At 43.9% G+C, this 24,358-nt stretch overlaps 1 protein-coding gene and 1 long non-coding RNA gene across 2 annotated transcripts in view; one reads left to right on the forward strand and one right to left on the reverse strand.

Moving 5' to 3' along the window:
* The window catches only part of LOC138663428 (oocyte zinc finger protein XlCOF22-like), a 73,634-nt gene extending 50,473 nt beyond the window's left edge, over nt 1-23,161 (forward strand). The window contains exon 7 of the mRNA XM_069749634.1: nt 17,904-23,161. Within this exon, the coding sequence (XP_069605735.1) occupies nt 17,904-19,072 (1,169 nt within the window). The 3' untranslated portion in view covers nt 19,073-23,161. The remainder of the gene's footprint in view (nt 1-17,903) is intronic.
* On the reverse strand, nt 1,009-8,549 carry LOC138663432 (uncharacterized). The gene is made up of 2 exons (XR_011318187.1): nt 8,377-8,549; nt 1,009-1,983 (listed from the first exon to the last, which is right to left on the reverse strand). It is a non-coding gene; the product is annotated as an uncharacterized lncRNA (long non-coding RNA).
* Nucleotides 23,162-24,358: the final 1,197 nt, after the last annotated feature.

The following is a 24,358-nucleotide window of genomic DNA, read 5'->3' on the forward strand; positions in this document are numbered from 1 at the left end:
GGTTTGCTATTTTTCTGTCCAGCTTGCTATTTTTATTGTTGTCTTGCTTGCTGGAAGCTCTGGGACGCAGAGGGAGCGCCTCCGCACCGTGAGTCGGTGCGGAGGGTCTTTTTGCGCCCTCTGCGTGGTCTTTTTGTAGGTTTTTGTGCTGGCCGCAAAGCAACCTTTCCTGTCCTCAGTCTGTTCAGTAAGTCGGGCCTCACTTTACTAAATCTATTTCATCTCTGTGTTTGTATTTTCATCTTTACTCACAGTCATTATATGTGGGGGGCTGCCTTTTCCTTTGGGGAATTTCTCTGAGGCAAGGTAGGCTTTATTTTTCTATCTTCAGGGCTAGCTAGTTCTTTAGGCTGTGCTGAGTTTCATAGGCAGCGTTAGGAGCAATCCACGGCTATTTCTAGTGTGGTTGATAGGATTAGGGATTGCGGTCAGCAGAGTTCCCACGTCCCAGAGCTCGTCCTTTATTATCAGTAACTATCAGGTCATTCCGTGTGCTCTTAACCACCAGGTCCATTATTGTCCTGACCACCAGGTCATAACAGTGTTGCCCTAAAGTGCCCCCAGCCAATAGCTGGGTGACACCTTCTTTTTAACCCCTTTACCCCCAAGGGTGGTTTGCACGTTAATGACCGGGCCAATTTTTACAATTCTGACCACTGTCCCTTTATGAGGTTATAACTCTGGAACGCTTCAACGGATCCCAGTGATTCTGACACTGTTTTCTCGTGACATATTGTACTGCATGATAGTGGTAAAAATTCTTTGATAGTACCTGCGTTTATTTGTGAAAAAAATGGAAATTTGGCGAAAATTATGAAAATTTCGCAATTTTCCAACTTTGAATTTTTATGCAATTAAATCACAGAGATATGTCACACAAAATATTAATAAGTAACATTTCTCACATGTGATATGGAAATTTGGGTTGGATAAATCTACCCGTGTGTGCTGCGGCCGCTCCCAATTATTATTTATGAGCCCTCAAGAATGAATGAGTCTGACACGTGATGGCAGCTTGACATTCAATCAAAGACTGGAGATTTATTTCCTGATACATAGTTTTTATAATAGCATATAGAAAGGTGTGGTTGGGGCGGTTAGTTAATTAACATACAATTCAGTTATTGGTTATCTGATATATATGGAATATTGTGATTAATGCTCATATGACTGCTGATTATGCAACTAAAATGTAGCTCTCTGCATCTGGGACAAAGTTGAGACAACTCATCAGCACTTAATACATCTGGAGTTCTTCTGCTTTTTGGGTGGAAAACACCGAACAGTCTGTCTGGCTTAAATTAGTTTATGTCAGCCATTTTAAGCAATTGATTATAGTGTATATAGATATATTTGCGTTTATATGAGTATATGTGATTTAAAGGAATATACATGCAAGTGAGATCTACATGATATAAATATTTCTATCACAAGCCCCCCTTAGATATCACTTGCCCTAAGCCTAGCCTCCTGTCCCAAAGCGCTGCAACTCTTTTGTGCTGCCGGCGATCCGACGCAAACCTAGTGTCTACGCCCTACACCGTACAGTCTTTCGCAATGAGCGATAAGGAGATCTGTCCCTAAACGGGGGTAGAAACATGCATGGTCTCATATTGGCGACTCTGTGCGATCAGTTCCACATATTCGTCGTCATCAGGATTGGAAGAGCCATCAGGTGGGTGAATATGAATTCGGATAGGTTCGTCCAGGAGGAGATGCAGCATCAGGTTTGTTGTTTCCTTGACTGTCTTTTCCATCATCAGGATCATTCTGGCTTAGGTGTATCTTCTGGTACGGGAGCCTTCTTGCAGTGCGATGCGTGGATCCAAGTGGGCCTTCCCTCTAGTTTCACAGAGGTTGGTGTCTTTAGCAGCACTTGGAAGGGACCGTCAAATCTGGGGTCGAGCGATCTCCTCACAAACTTCTTCACCAACACCCAGTCTCCTGGTTTCAGGGAGTGTGAACCGGGTACCGATCCTGGATCTGGTAATGAAGAGAAAACTCGAGAATGGATGTTAGCAAGTTTCTTGGTGAGTTCAATTACATAAGCAGACAAAGCATCATATTGCATTGTCAATTGCTGAGGCAAGAATACCCCTAACCGAGGGCTGGACCCAAACAGAATCTCATGAGGTGACAACTTTTCTGGGCCCCGGGGAGTGTGCCTGACACTAAACAGTGCGATGGGGAGTGTTTCATGCCATGGTTTGCGTGTTTCTTGGGCAACTTTTAACATCCTGTTTTTGAGTGTCCCATTCAGTCTTTCCACTTTCCCGCTACTCTGGGGGTGGTAGGGAGTGTGTAGGCCTAAGTCTGACCCTACTGCTGACCAGCACCAATCAGATCATTCATCTGTGTCTTTGATCTGTGCGTGGGCCCATGTGCCCACTGGACCACCATAGGGTACATGCTTCGGGGTAAACAGGGTTTGTAGTCCATTGAGTATACCCTTCCTTCTTGATGTGTTGCACCCTTCCACATTCAATTCTCCTTCTCCTCCTTTGGGGCTTGTTCTTGCAACTTCTTGAATAGATCCCAAGACGTCATCTCATCTGGTGTCTTGTCCTCAGTTGCCATGTAGTAGCCGTCCGGCTCTACGACCTCTCCCATTTCTCCATACTGTCTTCCTTTTGCGGCTTCTTTGGCTGCCATATCCGCCATGTTGTTGCCCCGTGCCTCTACTGTGTTCAGTTTTCCATGTGCTTTGACCTTCAGTACTGCCACCATTTTTGGGAGTTGGAGTGCGCTCAGTAGATCTTTAATAGCTCCATGATGCTTTACGGTTGTTCCGCTTGCTGTGATGAAGTCTCTTGCAGCCCAGATGGGTCCGAAGTCGTGTGCTATGCCATGCGAATACCTTGAATCGGTGTAAATGTTCGCAGTTTTGCCTTCTGCAATCTGGCAAGCCTTCGTCAGCGCTATCAGTTCTGCTTCCTGGGCTGACAGGCTAGGTGGCAGACTCCTGGACCACAGGATTTCTTGATTGCTGGTCACTGCACATCCCGTGTGAAATCTTCCTTCATCATCTGCAAACCTGGAGCCATCTACATAGAGGATCAACTCTGGGTTGGCCAGTGGCTCTTCTGCCACATTGGGTAGTCCTGTTTCCTGTTGCATGATGCTGAAACAATCATGATCATCTTGTCGGAGCAAATCCAGATCCTTATGGAAGGTATCATGCAGATTTTGATCTGGAGGGTCCATATCTGTATCCCCCCTTGGGAGTGGGAGTAGAGTGGCTGGATTGAGGACTGTACATCTGGAGATGGTGACGTTGTCAGGCAGTAGTAGTGAGCACTGTAGACGAAGATGTCTTGCGATGGAGAGATGTTTTGGCTGGGTTTGATTGAGAATTGCTGAGATGTCATGTGGAGCCAGGATTTCCAGTGGATGTCCAAGAATGATGTCAGCTGTTTTGTCCAGGAGGGAGTGTGCTGCAAATACTGCTCTCATGCAGGAGGGGGCTCCCCTTGCAACTGGATCCAGGCGAGCTGAAAAATAGCCTAGAGGTCTCTGTCTTCCCCCGTGAGTCTGTGTCAGGACTCCAGTAGCATGGCCTTCTTTCTCCATCAGGTAGAGACGGAATGGCTTCTCGTAGTCAGGTAAGCCTAGCGCTGGCACTGAGACTACTGAGTCTTTTAGCTTCTTGAACGAACTGAAGGCCACATCTGTTAGCAGGAACGGGGTTACGTTAATGCAGTCATACAGAGGTTGCATTAGGACTGAGGCATCAGGGATCCAGGTTCTGCAGTACGATACTAGACCAAGAAAAGCTTGTAGTGCCTTTGGAGATGTTGGGGGAGCCATCCTCTCCACTGTGGTCTTCCGGTCATCTGTCAGGTGTTTAGTCTGGTGAGCAATGCAGTGCCCATGGAATGTAACTCGCTTCAGACACCACTGGACTTTGTTCTTCGAGACCTTGCAGTGTTGTTTCGCCAGGTAGAGTAGGAGAGACACGGAATGTGCTTTACACGTGTCAAAGTCAACTGCACAAAGGAGTAGATCGTCCACGTATTGTAGCAGGGTCACTTCTGCATGTTCTGTGATCCAGTTGGCGAGAACTGTGGACATTGCTTTGGTGAATTGCGAGGGGCTGTTCTGGGCCCCCTGGGGCATCACCGCCCATGTGTACTGTGCCCCCTGATGCGTGAAGGCAAACAGGAACTGGTCATCTGGATGGAGGGGAACACTGAAGAAAGCATTTGCCAGGTCGATCACCGTGAATACTGTTGCTGTGGAAGGCACATTTGAGAGCAGGGTGTGTGGATTCGGCACAATTGGAGTTTCAAATACTGTAGCGTCATTCACCGCTCTTAGGTCATGTACCATTCTGAACTTGGCTGGCTCTCCTTTTACAGTCTTTTTCTTGACAGGGAAAAGCGGGGTATTGCAAGGAGAGGTGCAGGGGACAACGACCCCTATTTCCAGGAACACCTTCAATTGGTCTGAGACGGCTTGACTCTGTGCAATGGACAAGGGATACTGGGCCTTACGAGGATATGGAGTACCTGGCTTGAGTGATACCCGCACCGGGGCAACTTGAAGTTTTCCCACATCTTGGGGTCCCTTAGACCATAGACTTTCTGGTACTATGTCCAGTACCTCCTTGGGTAGGCCTTCATGGGTTGTTTGAGGTTCCTGTAAGGCTGCCAGCATGACTGACTCTTCCTGGGTCAGAGGTGAAGAAAGGGTCACGGTCCCATCTTCCTGGAACACTATGGTTGCTTTTAGTTTCTGTAGAAGGTCTGCACCCAGTAGGTTGAGTGGGCAGGTTCTTGACACCACAAACTGGGATAGGATAGAGTGTCCTGGCTGAGTGCACACGCTCAGAGGCTTTGTAAGCTGAGAATTTCTGACTTGACCGTCGATGCCTACGCAAGACACAGAGGATTCTGATAGGCAGGTAGGGTCAGGGAGTTCCACATGTCTCATCACACTTCTGGCTGCACCAGTGTCCACAAGAAAAGACCTGACAACGCCATCCACTTTCAGGGTAATTTGAGGGGTTGGTCCTGCTGAAGGGGTTTTGCATGTCAGGAGCGTGGTGTCTTGCGGACCTGGCTTGCCCCTGTCCTATGGATGGGGCGCTTCACTGTCCACCTTGTCTGCTCCTCGGCTTGCTCCTCTGGGCAGGGTCTTGGGTTGTGATGGAGCTCTGCACCGGCTCTGGTAATGACCCAATTTGCCGCAGTTGAAACATCTGACGTTCCTTCTGTCTCGGTATTGCGGTGGTTCTTCAGAGCCTATGGCCGCCATAAGGGGTGTTGTCTTCCGCACTCCTGGTTGGGACTCGATCCCTTTGGCTACGGTGAGCAGGGTGTCCATTGCTATTGACCTGTACTCGGGTCTAGCCACTATCAGTGGCTTCTTGATTGGTTCTCTGAGTCCATGCACAAAGGCCTGTGCCAACATCTGCCTGTGTATCTGATCATGAATGGTGAAGCCCAGGTCCTGGAAAACCTGCATTATTCTGCCATGAAACTTCTCCACAGTCTCTGTCTTCTCCTGACTCATGTCATGTAAGCTGAGGGCCTGTCCGGCCAGCCTGCCTTTGGCCCACTCTCTGAGTTGTTCAATCAGCTTCGGCCCTGACTCCCAGGAATGTACGTCTAAGTCTCCTGAAAGCTTGAAGTGTTCTTTCATGATTGGCCAGAAGGCATCACCTGCCTTTATCTCCATCACTGCCCACAGATCATTCCAGGTGGCTGCATATGTGCGCTGGTTCTGCTGCATTCTTCAGTAGAATGGCATGGGGTGCATCTCTGGGTCTGGAAGGTTGTTGAGGATACTGGTCACCTGACTTGGGGTGAAGTGCACATAGTGTAATGGTGGTGCTTCTATCTGCCCCTGTCTCCTAGGTGCCCGTGGGTTTTTCTTTCTAGTACTGGGTAGCATGTATGAAGTCCCCTCTTCATCCTCATCAGAGGAATAGTTGTGATAGAGTGCACTGGGGTCCTGCAGTGGCTGATAAGCGGTCTTGGATATTGTCTTTTTGTGAGAGGATGTGTCCCCACCCTGCTGAGGCTGTGGAGGATTATAGTTCCATTGTGGTGTGAATGTTGGCTGCTCTGACCGGGGATACTGATCACCATCTGATGGTGATGCCTGTCTCCCCCCCCCCCCCCTGTCCCCGGACCTGAGCTGCCTGCTGCCGGGTTTGCCTGGGGGAAGCCTGCTGCGGCTTGGGGGGTGCCTTCTACTGGGGGATCTCCACCCTCCTCCCCCGATACCATGACTGTCAGAGGCTGGGCTGTATTGGGAACATAGAATGTGCCTTGTGCTGTGAGCACTGGATACAGACACACCACACTGCCTGGGCTCGGCACCTGCCTGACAGGCAGCAGATCAGGAGAAGGAGAGTGTGTCACAGAGTAAGGAAAAGATGGGTGAGTTTGAGGAAGGGGAGAGTGCTTCAGAGAGAGAGAGAGAGAGGAAGAGATGAAAAGTGTGAAGGAGGTGGGTGTGGTGTAGGAGGGTGGGGAAGAGAAAGAGGAGGAGAAAGAGGTGGAGATGAAAGAGGAGGAGGAGAGGGCAGTGCAGAAGATGGAGAGGAAAAAGATGGAGGAGAAAGACAAGAAGAGAATTCCTTCTTCTTTGATGCAGCCCGTGCCGGCATTGTCAGAGTAACAGTGCCATCTCCCTGTACCAAGTTTGGGCGGGGCGCACCACATGCTGAGCAAGTCTCCCTGCACAATGGATTCTGCTGGGTGCAGACTGCACACACCCAATATTTTTCATCCCCATATGGGGGAGGTGCTGATGGTTTAACACCTTTCCCTACTTTGTACACATAAAAATCACTTCCTGACTCCTTCACATATCTCTCTGTACCACCTAAACAATGTAAGCTCTGCTGCTACTGTATACCACATATCAGCATTGAGCAATGTAACATCAGCTAACTTCCCTTATTTTCCTTTCTACATCATGCCATTCTGCAGCTTGAATTCTGCCATTCTGATGAATTTCACACACTTTATACCTTCTAAAATTCTTCACGTACTTAACACCTTCATGCTCCGCTACTATTTGAGGAGCCGTTTTCTCATCAGGAAGCAAAAGGCTCTCCTGTTGCTTGCCCAAATTATTCCCCATTGCAAAAAGAAAAAAGAAATAAAAAACATAACAATAAAAATCTCAAGTAGGTAAGTATACAAAAACACGAAAAATAGAAGAAAAAGGGAGCTTTCAAAAAAATTGATGCAAGATGTTGAAATCAAAACATAAAAGAACCATAAAAAAACTGGGTACACGCTCCAAAACTCAGGATCTTCACAGAGAAGGAAAAAAAAATGAATAAATAAAAACCCCTTTTAAACAAAAAGGTGAAGAGGCAGAAGAGAAAAGAAACTTTGAAAAACTTATAAAAAGTCTAAAAACTTAAAAAAAATGCAACAAAAAACAGAAAATAAAATAAAATTAAAACGGCTTCTCCTCTCCCCCCTCCTTTTTTTTTTTTTTCTGTACGCTGCGCTCAAATGCAGTCAGAGACACACTTCCCCTTTTTTACCAGCAGCTGCTGTTATACCAAAAATCACGTATGTCACAGCAAAAATGATAGATATCATTTAGTTTCACCTCTTCAAATAAATGTCATATATATGCAAAAACAGAAAACTTAGCAACAAAAAAGAATAGAAAAAAAAAGACAAAAAAAGACGCTTGTGACCGTGTGTTTCACAATGCATATATTTCTCCTAACTGCATGGAGGAGGGGAAGTTCTAAATAGAGAACAGACGGGGAGAGAGAAGAGAAAAAAAAACTTCTTTTTCGATTCTACGCAGTTAAGCGACAGTACGTGACATTAACAGACAAAGAACATTGACATCCAGGAGATTCGACACCCTCTTTATTATTATTTTGTGACACGTGTAGGAAGCTTTGGGAAACAGACTACTGCCAATCGCACTGAGCACACCTATGCCCGGGTCACCTGAGTGAGAAACACAACAGGTGGGATTTCTACCACCCCGGTCCAAGCTATCTAACTAGATAGTCGGCACTACGGGAATCTGCAGTAGCCCTCTAAGTTATCACTACCCGTGCCTGGAGCCTGGGGTCAGCTGCCCCGGGATTAACTATCCCTCCTATGCACGGGAATCCTGCAATAACTTATCGAGCGATTTGACCTCCTGCGGTCTGTTACCCAGCAACCACAAACAGTCACTGTTCCTTTCTTCTCCCGAATGTTACACAAACACAGAACATATACACGGCACACAGCAGACACCTCGACTTATATCCCAGGGTTTAGGTTCAGGCTCGGACTTTTTACACTACCTGGGAATGCGGTGGTGACCACACCTGACCGGCTAAAGGTACAGACCCGGACTGGGCACAGGGGACATTCAGGTAAGATGATAGAATTTTCTTACCTTACTCTGATGGAGCTGCAGTCTCCGTCCCGTGGGCCAAGGCCGTGGCCCGCACCCTCGTCTGTGCGGTCAGCCGGATCCCCTCCTGTGATATCTTCGTCCGAGCCGTTGGGCGCCACTTGATATGGAAATTTGGGTTGGATAAATCTACCCGTGTGTGCTGCGGCCGCTCCCAATTAATATTTATGAGCCCTCAAGAATGAATGAGTCTGACACGTGATGGCAGCTTAACATTCAGTCAAAGACTGGAGATTTATTTCCTGATACATAGTTTTTATAATAGCATATAGAAAGGTGTGGTTGGGGAGGTTAGTTAATTAACATACAATTCAGTTATTGGTTATCTGATATATATGGAATATTGTGATTAATGCTCATATGACTGCTGATTATGCAACTAAAATGTAGCTCTCTGCATCTGGGACAAAGTTGAGACAACTCATCAGCACTTAATACATCTGGAGTTCTTCTGCTTTTTGGGTGGAAAACACCGAACAGTCTGTCTGGCTTAAATTAGTTTATGTCAGCCATTTTAAGCAATTGATTATAGTGTATATAGATATATTTGCGTTTATATGAGTATATGTGATTTAAAGGAATATACATGCAAGTGAGATCTACATGATATAAATATTTCTATCACACATGTCTACTTTACATCAGCACAATTTTGGAACCAACATTTTTTTTTTGTTAGGGAGTTATAAGGGTTAAATTTGACCAGCAATTTCTCATTTTTATAACACCATTTTTTTTTAGGGACCACATCTCATTTGAAGGCATTTTGAGGGATCTATATGATAGAAAATACCCAAGTGTGACACCATTCTAAAAACTGCACCCCTCATGGTGCTCATAACCATATTCAAGAAGTTTATTAACCCTTCTGGTGCTTCACAGGAATTTTTGGAATGTTTAAATAAAAATGAACATTTAACTTTTTTTCACAAAAAATTTATTTCAGCTCCAATTTGTTTTATTTTACCAAGGGTAACAGGAGAAAATGGACCCCAAAAGTTGTTGTACAATTTGTCCTGAGTACACCGATACCCCATATGTGGGGGTAAACTACTGTTTGGGTGCATGACAGAGCTCGGAAGTGAAGGAGCGCCATTTGACTTTTCAATGCAAAATTGACTGGAATAGAGATGGGACACCATGTTGCGTTTGGAGAGCCCCTGATGTGCCTAAACATTGAAACCCCCCACAAGTGACACCATTTTGGAAAGTAGACCCCCTAAGGAACTTATCTAGAGGTGTGGTGAGCACTTTGACCCACCAAGTGCTTCACAGACGTTTATAATGCAGAACCGTAAAAATAAAAAAATCATATTTTTTCACAAAAATTATCTTTTTGCCCCCAATTTTTTATTTTCCCAAGGGTAAGAGAAGAAATTGGACCCCAAAAGTTGTTGTACAATTTGTCCTGAGTACGCTGATACCCCATATGTGGGGGTAAACCACTGTTTGGGCACATGGGAGAGCTCGGAAGGGAAGGAGCGCCGTTTGACTTTTCAATGCAAAATTGACAGGAATTGAGATGGGACGCCATGTTGCGTTTAGAGAGCCACTGATGTGCCTAAACATTGAAACCCCCCACAAGTGACACCATTTTGGAAAGTAGACCCCCTAAGGAACTTATCTAGAGGTGTGGTGAGCGCTTTGACACACCAAGGGCTTCACAGAAGTTTATAATGCAGAGCCGTAAAAATAAAACAAAAATTTTTTCCGACAAAAATTATTTTTTAGCCCCCAGTTTTGTATTTTCCCGATGGTAACAGGAGAAATTGGACCCCAAAATTTGTTGTCCAATTTGTTCTGAGTGCGCTGATACCCCATATGTGGGGGGAACCACCGTTTGGGCGCATGGGAGGGTTTGGAAAGGAAGGAGTGCAATTTGGAATGCAGACTTATATGGAATAGTCTGCATGTGTCACATTGCGTTTGCAGAACCCCTAATGTACCTAAACAGTAGAAACCCCCCACAAGTGACACCATTTTGGAAACTAGACACCCTAAGGAACTCATCTAGATGTGTTGTGAGAACTTTGAACCCCCAAGTGTTTCACTACAGTTTATAACACAGAGTCGTGAAAATAAAAAATCTTTTTTTTTTCCACAAAAATTATATTTTAGCCCCCAGTTTTGTATTTTCCCAAGCGTAACAGGAGAAATTGGACCACAAAAGTTGTTGTCCAATTTGTCCTGAGTACGCTTATACCCCATATGTTGGGGTAAACCCCTGTTTGGGCACACGGGAGAGCTCGGAAGGGAAGGAGCACTGTTTTACTTTTTCAACGCAGAATTGGCTGGAATTGAGATCGGACGCGATGTCGTGTTTGGAGAGCCCCTGATGTACCTAAACAGTGGAAACCCCCCAATTATAACTGAAACCCTAATCCAAACACACCTCTAACCCTAATTCTAATGGTAACCCTAACCACACCTCTAACCCTGACACACCCCTAACCCTAATCCCAACCCTATTCCCAACTGTAAATGTAATCTAAACCCTAACCCTAACTTTAGCCCCAACCCTAACTGTAGCCCCAACCCTAGCCCTAACCCTAGCCCTAACCCTAGCCCTAACCCTAGCCCTAGCCCTAACCCTAGCCCTAACCCTAATGGGAAAATGGAAATAAATACATTTTTTTAATTTTTCCCTAACTAAGGGGGTGATGAAGGGAGGTTTGATTTACTTTTATAGCGAGTTTTTTAGCGTATTTTTATGATTAGCAGCTGTCACACACTGAAAGACGCTTTTTATTGGAAAAAATATTTTTTGCGTTACCACATTTTGAGAGCTATAATTTTTCCATATTTTGGTCCACAGAGTCATGTGAGGTCTTGTTTTTTGCGGGACGAGTTGACGTTTTTATTGGTAACATTTTCGGGCACGTGACATTTTTTGATCGCTTTTTATTTTGATTTTTGTGAGGAAGAATGACCAAAAACCAGCTATTCATGAATTTCTTTTGGGGGAGGCGTTTATACCGTTCCGCATTTGGTAAAATTGATAAAGCAGTTTTATTCTTCGGGTCAGTACGTTTACAGCGATACCTCATTTATATCTTTTTTATGTTTTGGCTTTTTTATACGATAAAAACTATTTGTTAGGGTTGGCGGAACGCACCAAATATATTGTTTATTAAAAGGAATTAGTGCGTTCGCAACCCGGGATCCACCGTGCAGGAAAGTACCTGCTGCTAAATAATGGCGGCTCTATATGGCGGTATATACCAACTCTGTTAGCTTCACAGAGTAACCGCGAGAGGTGAGCTCTGTGCCCTGTTAGACTTTCACAGAGGCACAGGCCAACTACCCAGATGTGAGCAGTGAGTGGTCATGCATGCATACACAATCTCCTCGCCGGAGGAGCCAGCATTCTAGGGGCTTATTTCAGCCGGGTCCCTGAACACATACAAACACATGACCACATTGGCGCAAAGCATATAGTAAAAGACGATACTAGCGCATGGCCGTGCGGTCATGCGCAGTTTATATAGTTGCAGCACAGGAAGCTGCTACTGAAGTTTTGCCCTTTCAGGACCTTTCTGGAGGACCAATGGGATGCGCTGCAGTACCTGAACATGTCACCGAACATGTGACCCTCGACCTCCAATGGGAGACCTTGCCCTGGGCATGCTCAGTGTGTGTAAATAAGGACCTAGTCCCTGAGAGGCCTGTTCGCCGCAGATCAGTGCAGGGTACCATAGGAAAGCCAGAAAAGGCAGTAGTGACCCTATGCACCGGATCAGCCTCAGCGAGACGCTGGGAGCGACGTCTCCGCTGAGCAGACCCCACTGCGGCCGATGCCGAATGGGAGACCGCAGCAGACACGGATCGAGATTCCCCCTGTGCAGCAGAGGAAACTCGACTCCTAACACTATTTTACAGAAAAAATAATTATTTTTGCATCGCTTTATTCTCAGGACTATAACTTTTTTATTTTTTTGCTGATGATGCTATATGGCGGCTCGTTTTTTGCGGAACAAGATGACGTTTTCAGCGGTACCATGGTTATTTATATCTGTCTTTTTGATCGCGTGTTATTCCCCTTTTTGTTCGGTGGTATGATAATAAAGCGTTGTTTTTTGCCTCGTTTTTTTTTTTTCTTACGGTGTTTACTGAAGGCGTTAACTAGTGGGCCAGTTTAATAGGTCGAGTCGTTACGGACGCGGCAATACTAAATATGTGTGCTTTTATTGTTTTTTTTTTAATTTAGATGAAGAAATGTATTTATGGGAATAATATTTTTTTTTTCATTATTTAGGAATATATATATATTTTTTAAACATTTGGAAAAATTTTTTTTAACTTTTTTATTTTGTCCCAGGGGGGGACAACACAGATTGGTGGTCTGATAGTGTGCACAGCACTCTGTCAGATCACCGATCTGACATGCAGCACTGCAGGCTTCACAATGCCTGCTCCCTCCCTGCAGGATCCGGATCTGCGGCCATCTTGGGTCCGAGCCTGGAGCAGGGAGGGAGGTGAGCAGACCCTCGCAGCAACACGATCACATTGCGTTGCTGCGGGGGGCTCAGGGAAGCCCGCAGGGAGCCCCCTCCCTGCGCGATGCTTCCCTATACCGCCGGCACATCGCGATCATCTTTGATCACGGTGTGCCGGGGGTTAATGTGCCAGAGGCGGTCCGTGACCGCTCCTGGCACATAGTGCCGGATGTCAGCTGCGATAGGCAGCTGACACCCGGCCGAGATCGGCGGCGCTCCCCCCGTGAGCGCTGCCGATCGCATATGACGTACTATCCCGTCGGTGGTCATAGGGGCCCACCCCACCTCGACGGGATAGTACGTCTAATGTCAGAAAGGGGTTAAGGCTCCTCCAATATGGAGGTGCCTGAGCAATGTTGTTAGTTTGCCTTGCATGCTTGCTAGATGTCAGCCCCCCAGGTCCGCCCGTCTGCTTGTCTATCCTGTACCCATCTGCTCAGACCTGTCTGGTCTCTTCTGTCCATCAGCTGGTCCAGCTTGCACCTGCCAGTGCTCCTCTAACACTTGGTCAAGCCCACACCTGCCAGTGCCCATCTTTGTAACACACGGTCCAGTCTGGACCTGCCAGTACTCTCCTGTTCCTCCAGCTTGCACTTGCCAGTGCCCATCTGTGTAACATCCAGTCCAGCTCGCACCTGACAGTACCTGTAAGTAACTATTTGGGTGACCTGCTAGTGCACATGTGTAGCACCTAGTCCAGCCTGCTCCTGCGAGTGCTCATCTGTGTAACTGGCAGTCCAGGTCGCATCAGCCAGTGCAAATCTAACACCCAGTCCAGCCCGTACCTGCCAGAGCCCATCTGTGTAACACCTGGTCCAATCTGCACCTGCCAGTGCCCATCTGTGTAACAACCGATCCAGCCTGCACCTGCCAGTGCCCATCTGTCTAACACCCAGTCCATTTCGCACCTGCCAGTGCCCATCTGTGTAACACCTGGTCAATTCTGCACCTGCCGGTGCTTTTCTGTTCCTCAGCTGGTCCCATCGGCACCAGTGGTTCCAGTGTCCCTACAGTGCCTGCCTGCATTCTTCATCCCTCCTTCAGGCTGTACCAACCTACCCACTCTAAGGTGTCAGCTACCACCCTCTGTAGGTCAGTCCTGAAGGTCACGGGTGTTTGCCTGCTGCTGCTGCTGCTTATCCAAGGTTGGATTTGGTAGGCCACCTAGTTGCGCCCCTCCAGACTTTCCGAGGGCTATAGCACAGTGGTTCCACAACCTTACTCGTTACAGTCTCCATCTGTTGGGTTGGCTGTAGTGGAAGAGGTGTCTGTCCTCTTTATACTAGTTTTACTCTGGTGAAATTGATGCCACTTTAGTAGTGTTTGCTACTAATTTTTGGAAATGTGTAGACTCCTGGTTGGGTCTCCTTCATATGTGTTGGCTGTAGCAGTAGGCCTCAGAGACTGGCAGGCCTCCACTTTGTCAACTACCCATGATACTATCCTTACAATTTTCTGACAATAGCAGTCTATGAAACTGATATTTGTACCATCTGATTATGGCTGAGCATAAAGGCAGGTTGAGCTGTTGCATGTGATTTCAGAGCTCCCAGCACAGCAGGCCTACGCCGAAGCCTCACCCATCTCATCTTAATTTGAAGTTCAATTCAAAGCTGTAAATGCTGGCCCAGACCCTGATACCTCATGCCTGGCTTAGTTCTGCTGTTCCATTCTAAAATTTGTACTGTGGGTGAATTGAGGCCACTTTTCTGGTGTCTGCCCAAAATTTGATGTGTTTTGGCAGCTTTTGGGCCCGTTTGAACTTGTTGTGTATGCTTTTGTTTCTGCCTCCCATTGACTCCAATTGCGTTTGGCTATGTTCGGTGAATAAACCGGAGAGTATTAATAAATAAATACTCTAATTACCCCAGAAAGGTTTCTCCACTAGTTATTCATTTATTACTGATGAAGTCAGTTGAGTTTGATCATTTCAGTAGATGTGTTATTGTCTTTAGTCACAGTTTTTGACTACTGTAGTTAGTGTCCAAAATCGCCAGATTTAACCACTTCCTGAAGTTTTGTGTTCCTATTCCGGCCTCATTTTTAAAATCTGACATGTATCACTCTATGTGGTGATAACTATTGAATTCTTCTCAAAGAAATAATAGGAAACAAATGGACCTTACAAATTATTTTCCAACTTCTCTTGAATGTAACAACACCCTGTATACAGTTTTTCACTACTGTTTGCACACATGGCAGGGTTCAGAAGGAAAGCAGCATTCATCTATTTTTATTTAAAAAAAAACTCACTTTTATTTAAAAAAAAATAAACAGCATATACAGTATTAACAGGATATGCATCAGATTATGTTATCTATGCTAACAAATATCAATACAGGTCACAATTACAAATATTACATCATATTTTGAATGGTATCTTTCGCTGTAAAATATTACAATATATTAATGTATAACTATATATTTTACACAATTAGGACACTGCACTCATCCATTTATTAGGACAATAAGCAATCTGTCAAACTTAAGGACTTAATGATTTAGAGGCTAGAAATGGCGATACCCTCATTGGTTCTTTTGCATCAGTAATCTTATCTCGTGCTGTTGAAAAGTTGAAACCTATCAGGGTACATAACGTGAAATTGAGGAAGCTAAAACATTGGGAGATGGGTGCGTCAGAGGTGAATCACACCTCTTCTCCCAGATTCTATGGAGTTTTTGGGGACATTTTCTATTCCTATACTCTATATTCTCATACGGTATAACTAAAAATGTATTCCATTGATTAACGGAAGGTGCTGTTCTCACCACCGATCTCAATACTATCACTTTCCTGGCAAGGAAAAGAGTCTAATAAGAATTCTATCATAATGTGGCCAAATTTCCTCATCCAAAATTCCCAACACACACAGTTTCGGCACACAATCAACCGGTGCCCCAATGATTCTTGATCATGTAGAAACCACTGCACTCCAATATCTCATCACTGCACAGTTCCAAAAATCCACCCCCTATTCCCCACATCTATGACAACCATCAGAGGATAATCCATCAAACCTAAATAGTTTGGATGGGGTAAGGTAAGAATGATGTAAAATATATAATTGTATTAGTTTATTATTTAGTTATTGAGGTTATCAATTGTCGCAATTTGTCTTCCACAGGAAGTTGAGTGGATGCAACTTTTTAATTAAGCACAATAGTATATAGTGTGGAAATTACACCCGTAAGGCCCTGGGCAGTAAATACACCTAATTGTGGGTATCTCAATATCCACATTCTGGGATGTGGGAACTGGTGCGTAATAGCATATCTCATTTGCAGATATGTATAAAAATCCCTGTCCCATATTTTGTATGTATTTGATCAAATGATAACAGTACTTCATTTTCATATACCTTGTCCAATGTTGTTATTCCTTATTGCTTCCAGGACATAGAATCTGGTAATATCTTAAGATGTGGAAACTCTGGGTTGTCCCATAACTGAGTCTCATCCACCATTTACTTTCTTTCTAGATCTGTATCGCAAGTTCCTGCACCAATAGAAATCCTGTGGTGGTTTATAGGATCCCTCCAATATTGCCCATATTGAAATCCTATTTAAAAGTTGCAAAACATCAGCCTCCACATTAGACGGCTTATCGTCCCTCAACCAACTTTTTAAATAATGCAGCTGGGTAATATAAAAATAAATCAGGTTCTGCATGTCCGCCCTGGCACTTAGGTCTCTGTCAGGCGCGAATAATATTACAGAAATAGGGAGTTGGGACCATTTCTCACATTTTTTTTTAATTATCTCAGTGAGAGGGTATATGTTATCTTTCAAATCTATAATGGGCTTTATTAATATTTATACCAAGATATTTAAATTTGAGTACTTGTAAACCATATTCCGAGTGTCCAGGTATATTCTCAGTAAGCGGCAAAACTGAGGATTTGTCCCAATTTATTTTAAGACCTGACTGATGGATTAAACTGATTGCTCTTGGAAGGGATTGCTCTACTCCCAACAAGAAAATCATTAAATAATCCAACCTTATCCAATCTGGCATTTGTTGTGATTCCTTCTACCATAGGGTCTCGTGTGATTTTAAGAGCAAGAAAAAATGTACGTAGAGAAAAAAGTCCTCCAGACTCAAGTTATGTAAAAAATGAAAAATGTTATTGAAGCAGAAAATGTAAAAAGCTAAAAAATGAAGATGTAGACAGATCATAAAGAAAAAATCAAACACTTGGCAAATAAATAGGTTGAGTCCAAAGTTATGCATAGAGTGCAACCCCTTGCAGAATAGGCTCAAATTCATATGCAAGGAAAGGCATGAGGTAGAAAATCAGATTGTCATAAAAAAAGTGCAAAGAAGGACCCAAACAAAGTATCTGGATGGTTCTGGGGTTTGTCTCTGGTAACTCCCAGAAAAAAAAAAAGTTAAATTAAATGTATAATAGGTAGATAAAATGACAAGAAATAAGTGATTCATAGGAGAGTCCAGAGACAAAAGTACACATTATAGCACAAGGTCAAATAGGTAATTATCAGCAATTATAGACAATATCATGCAAGGATATGAGGATAAATCCAGGCCAAGAAAAATATCACATATAAATACTGTACCCAGGGTCCAGAGGGCTCTAGTGTATCCCCTTAAACGCATACACTGGATACAGTATACTAGATACACTGGAGCCCTCTGGACCATAAATAATGTGGACACCCTCTGTTTTTTCACAGACAGATGACGGACATGAGTTGGGCTTTATTTTTTGCTGGATCAGTAGAAGTTTTTATTGATACTATTTTCACCTACTTAACATTGTTAGGTGACTTTGTATTCCATATTTGGGAGGCAGAGTGAACAAACAGTTGAGCACCACGCTCTACTGGTTTATCCTATGAGGTTTGCTATTAGACTGTGAACTATTATTGTCTTGGTGAATAATTCAATATTTTTATATAACTTGCGATTTTTATGGTTAGTAAGTATAAATGTTCAAAAATATGAAATTCAAGGATATTTTATTCAAAAATAATGATTGGTTTTATTCTTGGCAGATTACTGTACAAGACGATCAGAAGGACAGCTGACATCTTCAATTTTTAAATCAGATGATCTTGAGATCCCACGGGATACAATTGAAGTGAATGCCATTACTCCAGATATACCATCATCCCTTCACAGCAAAGATCTGTTATCTGATCCTTTGAAACAGGTCCTGTCTTCTGATTCCTTACCAACTACTAGGGAAAATCAATGTCACAAAATAAGTAGTAAAAAACGAATGGCTCCTAATGTAAACACAGAACATGGATATAGTCTTCCCTTCGAAATGTCTTTTCTAAGGAAAGCAAATTGTATCAAACATAAAAAAAGTCACATAGTAGAGAATATATTTTCTTGTTCCAAGTGTGGGAAATGTTTTAAGAAGAAATCAATTTTGGTTATTCACCAGAGAATTCACACTGGGGAGAAGCCTTTTTCATGCTCAGAATGTGGGAAATGTTTTAACAGAAAATCAGATCTAGTTATTCACCAGAGAATTCACACAGGAAAGCAGCCTTTTTCATGTTCAGAATGTGGAAAATATTTTAACCAGAAATCACGTTTGGATAGTCACCAGAGAAGTCACACAGGTGAGAAGCCTTTTTCATGCTCAGAATGTGGGAAATGTTTTAACAGAAAATCAGATCTTATTAATCACCAGAGAATTCACACTGGAGAGAAGCCTTTTTTATGTTCAGAATGTGGAAAAAGTTTTACCTGGAAATCTGAAGTTGTGTTACACCAGAGAACCCACACAGGAGAGAAGCCTTTTTCATGTTCAGAATGTGGAAAATATTTTAACCAGAAATCACGTTTGGATAGTCACCAGAGAACCCACACAGGGGAGAAGCCTTTTTCATGTTCAGAATGTGGGAAATGTTTTAACAGAAAATCAGATCTTGTTGCTCACCAGAGAATTCACACTGGGGAGAAGCCTTTTTTATGTTCAGAATGTGGAAAATCTTTTAACCAGAAATCAAGTCTTGTTGGTCATCAGAGAATTCACACCGGTGCAAAGCCTTTTTCATGTTCAGAATGTGGAAGATGTATTGCACTAAAATCAAATTTTTTAAAGCACCAAAGAATTCACGCAAGTGAGAAAACGGTTTCATGTTCAGAATGTGGAAAATGTTTTACAAAGAAATCAACTCTTGTTACACATCAGAGAACTCACACATAGGTGAAGCCATTTTAATGGAAAAGGTTTTGTGAAGAAATAATCTCTTCTTAGTCACCAGAGCAGTCGCACAGGTGAGACGCTTTTTAGATTCTTAATGGTGAAAATGTTTTACTTGGAAATACACACTAAGCAAGAAAAAAATCTTGCTAATAAGCGAGTGCATCTTATAGACTGGAGGCAGGTTCCTGTGACAGAAGAGAACAATAACACAGTGCCCTTCCTGATCACTGAGAGAACTGCTCTCTCCTCCAGCCCCACACTTATGCAATTGATTTGTGCAGAGCAGGAGAGGAAGGTACTGGGACCTGCACAGAGGCTGCTCATCCTGAGTGAGCAGCTAAAGAACTTTCCACCCATTAAGTTCAAGGCCCTTTCAGATCATGTAACACTGTTTTACATATTTTCAAAAAGCTATCAGGTTCAGTTATTAAATGAGCCATTTCTAAATGATTTTGATCTCCTGAATTCAAATCTGACAATAACATTTTTTAGTTTTCTCGTGTTTCTAGGATAAAGAGTTTTTCTTTTACTGCTACAAATAATTAATGCATAAAGCAGTATTACTTTTGCAAATATAAAGATGCAGAATATTTCGTGTGAGGAGTTGGCCACTTACTATAGACTATTGGACCAAAGCATGTAGAGCAGAATCCACTGCTCTAAGTGTTGCAGGCTTTTTCCAGCACGGTGTACCAGTTATGTCAATCTTATTGTTGTGTTTTATTAGACATTTGCTTGCTTGCCAGTTCAGCCTCAGAAATCAATATTTCCATTCAGTGACAGTAAGCAGAGGAAGACGCGGTTGGATCTTATGTAAACATAAGGCCACAAAGGATATTTCTACAGGTAACTGTAAATCAATCATTCTTTCAATCTCATCAGTATCTGAGGGGTCTCAAGCCATTGTTCTCCCAGCCACTAGGCCCATTGTGTGGCTCGGTATAGTAGACCCAGGAGAGCTATCCACTACTAGGGGTCTTGCATGCAATCCCATGTGATGGGTTTCTGGAATATTCTTCATTCTTTGAGCTAAAACCAATGTTTACCAATGTTTATGGGGAAGGGTGTGAACACTTCTGCCAATTCAGGGGGCTGATCACAGAGAGAGGAAAGGAAGACACATGTATTGTCAAGGAATTGGTGGAGTGACATCAACGGGCAGGAATCTATCACTTTGGTCCTGAAGCACATGGATGAATGGCCTATGGAGTTTGGAGATCGGTTTTTGCCTGACGGGGTGTGATTTCAGTCAGCTAGAGGAACATAGGCTGTGACTGCACACTATACCCGCAGGAGATACTAAAAGCTGTAGGCCAACCAAAGTTGGGAGACAGTGGCTATCACCTGGTACAGGGGCAGTGGAACTACCTATCCTGGGTTGGGAATTTGTGGACTGAGGACATTGTATTTTGGCTATCTACTTAGATTTGCTGTATAACCGTCGATGGCAGAAATAAAGCCAGCTGCATCGTTAACCTACCAGGTTGATTATTACAACACACAACCTCAAACCTTCACATTTTGTTATGCCAATGTTGTAATATTTATTCAGATGAAGCATAGCAACCATATCAAATAACTAAAACCTGTCTAAACAATATTGCTGTAACGACTCTGTTGTTGGGTATTCCAGGAACAGGGGTTCTTTCGCTTTCCCTAATGCTAGTGGTGCCCTAGCTCGCCCTGTTTCCCAGCTTACTTCAGATGGTGACACCGGCACCACATACCTTGCCTTAGCTCCTGAATATGCCCTCTGTTTGTACCCTCCACCCACCCATGGAAGAGGGGAATAGTAGTGTACTGTAATACTCCAACCCGACTAACAAGGTAATACAAATAGGTATAATGGAAAATAGCAATCATACAACAATACACAAACAACAGAGGTAAACACCGGGGAGTGGAGAAGGGGATAAAACCAAAGTCAGAGAAGGAGAGGATTAGCACGCAACCAAAAACCACGCAACAGTCTCAAATAAATCCACCAAATGACTTCTCAAACAACAACAAAGCACCATCTCCTAGCCATGCAGCATAAGCTAGCTTTGACAATGGGTGCTTGTGAGGGCCCAGATTATATAGTAGATAGGAGTGGTTAACTGAGAAGCTGAGAGCCTTAATGCAGGAAAGCTTTAAAGAGTTGAGATGGGTGGGCACCTGGATGTTCGGGTCCAGCTGAACACTTACAAAAACTCCAGGTTCGGCTATCAGCCCACCCGGACCCCATTCACATGAATGGGTGGCCTGAACATCCAGTGTTTGCCATGCTGTCATGTGCATGACAGTGCGGCAAACACTGCTTCTGATCAGCGGTGAAATCATCCCCACCGGTTAGAAAGCCGCAGTTCTCGTGCTGTCAAAAGACAGCGTGAGCGCTTAACTTTTATTGGAGGTATTAAGATTACCTCCGGTCACTGGTGTCAGCTGATGGTACTACTGCTCCCATCGGCCTATGCGTGCTGCCACTAATAACTCCCATCAGCCGCTGCTGTGGTCATTGTTTTCATCAGCTGGCTCCTGCACTGGGTTCCCCTGTATTCTTGATAACCAGCCAGGCAAAACATAACAGCTGGAAGCTGCAACCCTCAGCTGTCAGCTTCAGCAAGGCTGGTTATCAGTAATAGAGGGATCCCCAAGCCATATAATTTTTAATTATTTAAATAAATAATTTAAAAAAACAGCGTGGGGTCCCCCCATTTTTGACAACCAGCCTTGCTAAAGCTGGCAGCTGGTATTCTCAGCCCATTTTTAGAAAAAAATAAAAAAGTTATGGCTCTGGGAAGAAGAGGAGTAAAAATGAAAATGCAAAACCAAAAATACCTCTGGACGTTAAGGGGTTAACCCCACTTGCCGCTGCTACAGGGCAAATGGGGAGAGACAGGCAAAGCGCCAGAACTGGCGCATCTAATAGATGCGCTTTTTCTAGGTGGCTGCAGGCTGCTATTTTTAGGCTAGGGGGGCCCAATATGCATGGCCCCTTACAAGCCTGAGAATACCAGCCCTCAGCTGTCAGCTTTAGCAAGGCTGGTTGTCAAAAATAGGGGGGACCCCACGCTGTTTCTTAAAATTATTTATTTAAATTAAAAAAATATGGTGTGGGGACCCCTCTGTTCTTGATAACCAGCCGTGCTGACAGCTGAGGGTGGTACCCCCAGCTGAGAGTTTTGCCTGGCTAGTTATCAATAATACAGGAGAACCCACGCCCAATTTTTTTGTTTTTTAATTATTTATTTACAGCGCAGGAGCTAGCTGATGAAAACAACCATCAGTTGCTCCTGATCTCGCTGTTATTAGCGGCAGTAGGCATCGGATGATGGGAGCAGTAGTCCTGACAGCTGACACAGTTACCGGAGGTAAACTTTATACCTCTGATCACAGCTGAGCGCTCCCGCTGTCTTGACAGCGTGGGAACCGCGGCTCTCTGACTGGCAGGGATGATTTCACCGCCGATCAGAAACGGTGTTTGCCGAGCTGTCATGTATATGACAGCATGACAAACACCCGATGTTTGGGCAGCCGAACCCAAACAGTAACACAAACTTCCGGGTGAAGTCCGTGTTCGGTGTCCGTGCCCGAATAGTAGGTGTTTCATACAGACTTTACTGTTCGGATTCGCCCATCTCTATTCAAGAGCTCTCAACTGAGCATATTAACCCCTACACTTCTAAAATACACTTGCACCATTTTATGTGAAGTTGAAGTGCTTCTAAACAGTTCGTGAGTAGGAGAAGTCAGATGCTGCAGTCTTCTGGCTCCTTTCTGTCGCAGTAAACCCATGACAATTGTGAATTCTAAAGTTATAGAAATTTCATTACAAAATTTGGTCCTCATTCAGTGACCACTCTTTTTTGCATGTCTCTTGTACTCATACACCTGCATCTCTTACAATTTGACCAACAGTAATCTGCAAGTATTGATGGATTCCATTTACCTTGATATCTTTTCTCTATAGCCGAAAAATCTTGGTGAAATCTCTCAACGTGAATTAGATTTGTGGGGAGGACGCATAATGTTATAGATGATGTTCATATTATACAATTGTATTTGGCTTGGGGAAGGAATATCGGATAGGAAATGAGGAAGGCACTAAGGGGGTCTCGAAGGGAGGGGGGATAGGGGGGAAAAATGGGGGGGGGAGTTTTGTTCATAAAATATATGATTATATGTGAACTAGATTGTGGCCCGATTCTAACGCATCGGGTATTCTAGAATATGCATGTCCCTGTAGTATATGGACAATGATGATTCCAGAATTCGCGGCAGACTGTGCCCGTCGCTGATTGGTCGAGGCAACCTTTATGACATCATCGTCGCCATGGCAACCATTATGACATCTACGTCGATGCTGTGCCCGTCGCTGATTGGTCGATGCGAATTTGCGGCAGATTGTGCCCGTCGCTGATTGGTCGAGGCAACCTTTATGACATCATCGTCGCCATGCTGTGCCTGTCGCTGATTGAGAGAATCAGAGACGCAGGATTTCCAGAACAGACAGACGGAAAAACCCTTAGACAATTATATATATAGATGATAGCTTGATGTTATATGTTATAATTGTTTTCCTTAATAAAAATTTATCTGATTAAAAAAAAATAATCTCTCACCGTGCTTGTTGCTCACTCCTCCGCAGTTTGGTGGAAGAACTTCTGTATGTGAATGTAAGAAATGCATCTTTAACCTTTTCCTGACATTGGACACATCCATATGTCATGGTCGTCTGGTACTTACCGACCTTTGACTTATGGATACATCATGGGGATCTCCCAGCCACAGGGGCTCTGTGCACGATTGCCACCGGGTATCAGCTGATTCTGACAGCTGACACCCGGCACTGAGAGCAGGCATTAAGAAAGGGGACTATGTAATCTCAACCATAGTGGAGTGTTGAGCAAGGAAAATCCAGCAATGCAGCATTAAAATCCATCGATATATGAAAAAAGTAAATCCAGATTCCGAGCGCCTGTGTACAATGTCACTGTTGATTACTGTATTACCTGTACACTGTATACTATGTAGAGGGTTCCTGTGTATAATGTCACTGATGATCACTGTATTACCTGTACACTGACACTATATACAGAGTACCTATGTATAATGTCACAGTTGATCACTGTATTACCTGTACACTGTATATTATATAGAGAGCTACTGTGTATAATGTTTTTGGTGATCCCTGTATTACCTGTATGCTGACACTATATACAGAGCTCCTGTGTATAATGTCACTGGTGATCACAGTATCACCTGTACACTGATGCTATATGCAGAGCTCCTGTGTATAATGTC

The sequence above is a fragment of the Ranitomeya imitator genome, chromosome 2, assembly GCF_032444005.1.
Source record: "Ranitomeya imitator isolate aRanImi1 chromosome 2, aRanImi1.pri, whole genome shotgun sequence".
Classification (NCBI taxonomy): Eukaryota; Metazoa; Chordata; class Amphibia; order Anura; family Dendrobatidae; genus Ranitomeya; species Ranitomeya imitator.